We start from the raw sequence: 6815 nt of genomic DNA, 5'->3' as shown, positions 1-6815 counted from the left end.
TGTCCTTGGGTAGGATAACATTCACTGAAAATATGAAAAGATTTGGTTGAATTCTTACAGCAGTAGAGCTTTATACTTCTGACCATTTTTTAGGCGATTTTTGGTCATTTTTGAAAAAAAAACAAGGAAGGGTGGTGAAATCCCCCCAGTTTGACCAAATTTCCTTAAACTCAGACTGAAGCAGTTTTGGGTGGACCCCTTTAAACTGGCAAAGTTTCATTGAAATCGGTGAGATGGCTTGTGCCACCCCCACCTGGTCCTATCGTGCACTCTTAAAAAGTGTTTCACTGTCTGAAAAGACCCGTTTTGTCATGGAGAGCGTGTACTGAAAGTTCCTTGTCACAGAGTGACTCGAAACAACTTTTGTCTTCATATTGATCACATTTGAACACATTCTGAATCCAATAGTTGTTTATACTGTAAATACTGAGTTTAAAAACTGCAGCGTTGCTGTGTTTATATACTTAAGCACCACCGTCAGTCTAAAAAGGCCAGTTTTGTCAAATCGTGTCTCTTATGAACTCTCTGACACAGTGACTTGAAGTAGCTGTTGCATTAATTTGTGTGACATTTAAACATATTCTGAAGAAAAAACCCAGGGGACACTGGAGACATCGGTGAGCGTCTCTTCTAGATTTCATCCCCAGTCCAATGGAGGCTAAAGCAGGAGTTGGAGACGGGCCTCTGCCGCTCATCTTGGTTGAATATACCCACAACAATCTGCCCTGCTCCACCACCAGCCTCTCACCCGTCCGGTTTGCCTATGGTTACCAACCAGACCTGTTGTCTGCCCTGGAGAACGTGGTTGAGGCCTATCTGCCCTGGCTCTGGTTTGCCCCCAGGAGAAGGTGGGCAACAAAGCAAAGTCCGTCTTTGCACAGAGTCTCGTAAGTTGACTCCTTATGACACTCATTTTGTTGGACCCTTTCCCTGTTTCAAAATGCATTATTACCTCTGCTGTGAGATGGAAGCTCCTTTGATCCATGAGACTCACCCCATGTTCCATGTCAGCCATGTCAGGACAGAGTGTTGCTGTTTTTGATGCTCCTAAATAGGATAGATCAATTTTGTCAAATAGTGTGTCATGAATTCTCTGACACGAAGGAACTTGAAACAGCTTTTGACTTCATAGTTATATATTTGAACACATTCTGAAACAAAAGTTTGTTTCTAAATCCTTAGTTTAGAGAAAGACAGTGTTGCTTTTTGATATGGCCTTTATAAGAAATGGAGCTTTTCGACAAGTAAAGGACCATCATCCATTACAAATACTGGTTTAATGCAACAACAACAAAAACAGACGCAGTAGTCATAAGAACTACAAAAACAACAAAACATGTATATTGGATGCATAATTGTAGTGGCATAAGGAGAGAAATGCAGTTGTCAGATGCAATTCATGTAACTTGTCAGATTATACTAGTCAGCATAGGGAAACCAAAATGTTACAGTTACCATAACTACATCTGGAGTTAATATGGTGTAAGAGAATGGAACTGGGTGTTATACATTTTATTTGGTAGAACAATAGAAGTCAGAGTAGGTAGTGAATGTTCTAGCATATACTCAGTTGAGAATGGAACCCTAAACTAAGGACAGTGTTTGTAGTCCACTGCTGTCAAATATAAAAGTAATGATCCTTTCCAGCGACCTGTCCAGGGTGTCCCCTGCCTTCGCCCTAAGTCGGCTGGGATGGGCTCCAGCCCCCCCGCGACCCTGATGAGGATTGAGCGGTGTATAGAAAATGGATGGATGGATGGATCCTTTCCAGCCTCCGTCCAGGAGGTGGCGGTACTGCGCCTTGAGGCTGCTTTGCCATCCGTCAATGAATAAAAAGAAGTAGACGGAGCTTCTCATGCTAGCACAGTTGTGTCCATGCTAGTAAAGTAGTTCTGTTTTATTACGATGGCAAACAGAACTGTTAAAGATGCTAACAGCATACATGGGACTAACCCACAGTATCTGGTGGAGAAAATCATCCGAACTCGAATCTACGAGTCTAAATACTGGAAGGAGGAGTGCTTCGGTCTCACCGGTCAGTAGCGTGTTAAACAGCCTGCTAACGTTAGCTTCCTGTCGGCTAATTTTAAATAAGCGACAAACCGCCGCGTGTTTACGTGAATTTAAAAAAAAATCATTAATGTGTGAAAGAAATGTAGCATTTATAACAATAGGTACACCCTATATAGTACTCAATTACGCTGTTTTTTTTTTCAACGAGCTGAAGCAGTATTTGTTTACTGTATGGTAAGTAGCTTCACCCTATTAACTAATTAAAGTTAATAAGGTAAAGCAAATTATCTTACCACCGCCCAAAGTTAGCTGTCTTCAGTGGGGATTTTTGCCTGACCAACAATGGACACCCTAAATACAAGCAATTTGCATCATTGTGATTGCACCATTTCCTCAATAACTGTATCAGGGTATTTGCAGGTCGTAAAAAGTCCTTAAAAAGGTCCTAGAAGGCATTTAGAAAGCCTTAATGTCGCGTTTAAAGGTCTGGAATCAGTTTATGAGCCTGCTGTGTATAGTGACATGAATTACAAAATAATCCCTGTGTGATAAAAAAAAAAAAAAAAAAGCCTGTATTATCCCCCGATTTCATATACAGTCCAGATATGGACCTTCACTTAATCAGCTCTATTGTGATGGTTCGACCGGCATCTGTTCATCCCTCCGCCCAGCCATTATTTACTGCTACACAGGCTAGGTATTCGAACTGCAACTTTATCTACTGTCAAGTAATAAGGCTATTATTTGCTCAGTTAAACATTTGGTATGCAAAATGTCAAAAATACAGAAAAAAATAGAACTTCATCCAGTAGGTCATCCAAGCTGAAATCTACTTAGTGGTGTTTTTTTCCCCCCTTTATAGCGAGTGTAGCAGTACATTACGCTAATAAGAAAGTTATAATGCCATAAATAATAACCATAAGAAGAAAAAACATAACAAAACTTACATTTGAGAAGTAGAGATCATTCAATTTCCTTGTCATCCCCACTGTTTTTTATTGATATTTGTAGTACCTTGAGTGAGTTTATTAGGTGAGTTTAAAAGGTGTTAAACTGTGGTATTAAAAAATTCTTTAGAGGTCCCAAGCTTTCCTTGGTGAATACTGCAGAAACTCTAACAGTAAACCTGAAGAAAATAAAGAAAAATGAAAGAAAGAAAGAATAAAAGCAGTTTCCTTTTTTTTTAATAGCTATAGCCATCCATCCATTATCTATACACCGCTTAATCCTCACTGGCGTCGCAGTCAGCTGGAGCCTATCCCAGCTGACTTAGGGCGAAGGCAGGGGACACCTGGACAAGTAACCAGTCTGTCACAGGGCTATACAGAGAGACAACCAAGCACACTCACATTCACACCTACGGACAATTTAGAATCACCAATAAACCTTAACATGTTTTTGGACTGTGTGGGAGGAAGCTGGAGAACCTGGAGAGAACCCACGCTGCACAGGGAGAACATGCAAACTCCACGCATAAACATCCCAGGCGTCCTAACCGGGACGCGAACCGGGGATTAGCTATAACCAACACATCTTGAATATTTTTAAATGTTCGATAATGAAGTGATTAAAAAAAGAAATCTGTTTTGTCCATTAGCAAAGTTTTGTGACACAAACTCACAAATGTGCAGTTAAAAGGCTTTTAGCACATTTTTTCACAAGTTGAAATTTGAGACTATGTTTAAACAATATCTCAGGAACTGTTACAGGTTAAAGCCTGAAATTTTTTTTACTGATGTTTCTCATCATGCCTTTGATTTTTATGATTTTCCTGATTTGGGGAAAATGTGAACCTGTCATTCTTATCGCAAATTAAAAAAAAAAAAAAACTGGCAATTTAAATTGCAATTTGATTTTTATAGTCAAACTTCAGTTTAATATTCACTGTGTAACAGATTTAAAACGTGAATAAGAATTACCACAGGAGATGCCGGAAAAAGCATTACACAAGGAAGATGGCAACAATTTGTAAAACCTTTGACAGGACAGTTTAAAGCCTGGATCAGACATGCTGCAAAATGTAGAAAGTGTAATCATTAAACAGTGAGACAGGACTTGTGTCAGCAGAACCACGGTGTGCGTGCCTGAACCACATAACATTACAGCATTTTTAAAAAAATTTTTTATTAAGCACTCCATTTATTTCTTCACTTGCAGCCTTTGTGATTTGCTTAAATTATAAATAAAACTTGTCCTAAAATGCAATTTTGATTTGAAATCCATTAAGTGGACAGCGATGGTTTGGACCCTTACTTAGTAATTCTCCGTTAGACAACAGTAAATGTTAAACTTTGTATCAACAGCTGTTTTTTGTGCTTTTTCTGGTGCTTAAGTGTATGCATGTTTTGTCATCCACAGCTGAGTTGGTTGTCGACAAAGCTATGGAGTTGAAGTATGTTGGTGGAGTTTATGGTGGGAACATCAAGCCCACTCCCTTCCTCTGTCTCACCCTTAAGATGCTGCAGATTCAACCTGAAAAAGACATAATCGTCGAGTTCATTAAGAATGAAGATTTCAAGTGAGTTTCCATGTGCAGGGGGAAGGAAACTGAACACTCATGTTGTCTTTGTTTTCTTTAACCAAGCATACGAGATGAATAGTTCATCCAAGACACATCTCATATATTGATTTAGTTATTAAACAAATGGGAAAGCCACTAATTTTATGGCATTTACTTTTAGAAATGGCATCTGTGGTCTTGCTCCCTGAAGGTGAAAGTTTTGTTTAAGAAACCATATCATGAAAAAGATGTTTTTTCAGTATCACAGGGAATCGTGTAAGCCAGAAAGAAAAAAAGGGTATGAATATCCAAGAAAACCTTCTGCCAGGTGATGGACACTGCTGTGCTCCCACTGTGTTTTAATCAGTAAGAGCTTCTTGGGGTGCAAAGGATATTTTAAAATTGAACAAACTGTTTAATATATAGGGCTTTCTAAACAATACCAACATTGTACAGGTGCACTAAGGCCTGTACTGTGTGGCAGGTTTTAGGGTTAGCAAGGTGTAACACTTGGTTTTCAGGGACTAGAGCGCAGATTCACTTGTTACCGCGGTTTCTCGCGATGGCAGCACTTGCTGACTCCGGAGCAGGTTATGTTCAAAATAACAGAAATAGAAATCACTGTTCTCGACTACTGGAACTCTTGAGAACTTTCATGCCTCCAAAACTGTCCAACAGTGAGAGGGCTGCAGCTAGAAGAAATAGCTAAAATTGCCTTATGAATGCAGTTGAAATTGAGAATACTGAATTCCTCCTCCACATCACCATAAAAATTGTTTTATTTTTATTACTCAATTATTTATTCTTATATAATTAGTCTTTTTTATGAGTAACATAAAGGATATATAAATTTAATTTTGTTATACTATTTTGTGAGGCATGATGATATTTAAATTGAATCTTGAATATAATCACTTGGCTTCACTGTGGTTGTTTGGTTTAGTGAAGCCAGAGTGATGTATGATGTATGGTAATGTAATAGCAGACAAATTCTTTCGTAATAGTAGCTGATCAAAGTTTTCAAACAACTTTTTTTTTCTGATTTCTCAAACAATGAAACTGAAACCTCAGGATTCAAACTGAGGACAGCTGCAATTTACCAAAAATATTTAACTGCTTAGCAGATAAACTTCAATAAAAATACTGTGCTGTTCTTTCATGTGCATATCTGCACATTTCTCTCTCTCTCTCTTTGGAGGTACTATACTACATTTATTAAACTCATAGAGAATAGTTCTTAACAGCTGAAAAAACAAACTGACTTCAGGTCCTCTTAATGTTAATATTGTGTGGAAAAATCCTTCTCTAAATCATTTCACACAGTTTGAAATACCGCTGCTTGTGCGTACCTATCTGTTAGTGTGATGGTTCAGCTCAGAGTACTGCCATGTTGGAAGGAATGAATGGAAATGTCACTAAGTCCAACCAAGTAAGATTGCCATGTTTTATATGGAAGCGGGACCAGGGTGTGCTTTCAGATGTGAAGCTGACATGTTCAGTTTCTGTGGGATAAACAGAACAGAGTGCATGTCTGAAAGGGACTTTGTTCTTGAGTCAGTTGTTTTTCTGGCCCGATCCCTTTGGGTCCTGGCAATCTTGTGAATTTTACTTTGACACGTACTACTTACCTAGTCATTGTTGCAGACCATGTACACCCAGTCGTGGAAACAGTATTCCATGATGGCAGTGGCATCTTTTAGCAGGATCATGTGCCCTGCCACACTGCAACATGTTTATGACAAAGACTTCAAGATGTTGACTCGGCCTCCAAATTCCCAGATCCTTGAATCAGTGGGATGTGCTAGAAAAGTAAAGTACTTGGAACTTACAGGACTTAGAGGATCCACTACAAACGTCTTGTTGCCGAATACCAAAGGACACCTTCAGATGTCTGGTAGAATTCATGTCTCATCAGATCATAGTTTTGGTAGCACGAGGGGAACCTACTCAATAACAGGCAGGTGGTTGCTGATGAGCGCATATACACAATGTGACATTTGAAAATACCATTTGTGCATGAAGAAGTTCTTATTTATCAAAGGTTGCATGGAAGTTATCATAAAACACTATGGGAGCACAGCATTGAGTATGTAAACTTTTCACTACCATGAAATCCTATAACTACATTGTAGTTTTACATCTAACGTATAAAGATAAATCTTTTTATTTTGTCAAAATAAGTAGACAATGGAAGTTGAAGGTTGTGTAAAAAAAAAAAAAAAAAAAAACCTTGTTTCACTGAACACATGTCCATAATGTATGGAAAGAGTAACAGACAGAAGTAACAGAATGTTTTCTCTAA

At 38.6% G+C, this 6815-nt stretch overlaps 1 protein-coding gene across 1 annotated transcript in view; it reads left to right on the top strand.

The window, feature by feature from the left end:
- Nucleotides 1-1833: 1833 nt before the first annotated feature.
- Nucleotides 1834-6815, top strand: part of prpf38a (pre-mRNA processing factor 38A) — a 19742-nt gene continuing 14760 nt past the window's right edge. The window contains exons 1-2 of the mRNA XM_008277330.1: nucleotides 1834-2035; nucleotides 4372-4533. Of these exons, the coding sequence (XP_008275552.1) occupies nucleotides 1906-2035; nucleotides 4372-4533 (292 nt within the window). The 5' untranslated portion in view covers nucleotides 1834-1905. The remainder of the gene's footprint in view (nucleotides 2036-4371; nucleotides 4534-6815) is intronic.

This window comes from Stegastes partitus, unplaced genomic scaffold (assembly GCF_000690725.1).
Source record: "Stegastes partitus isolate 25-593 unplaced genomic scaffold, Stegastes_partitus-1.0.2 Scaffold95, whole genome shotgun sequence".
Taxonomy (NCBI): domain Eukaryota; kingdom Metazoa; phylum Chordata; class Actinopteri; family Pomacentridae; genus Stegastes; species Stegastes partitus.
This window is presented reverse-complemented; position numbering and strand designations above follow the sequence as displayed.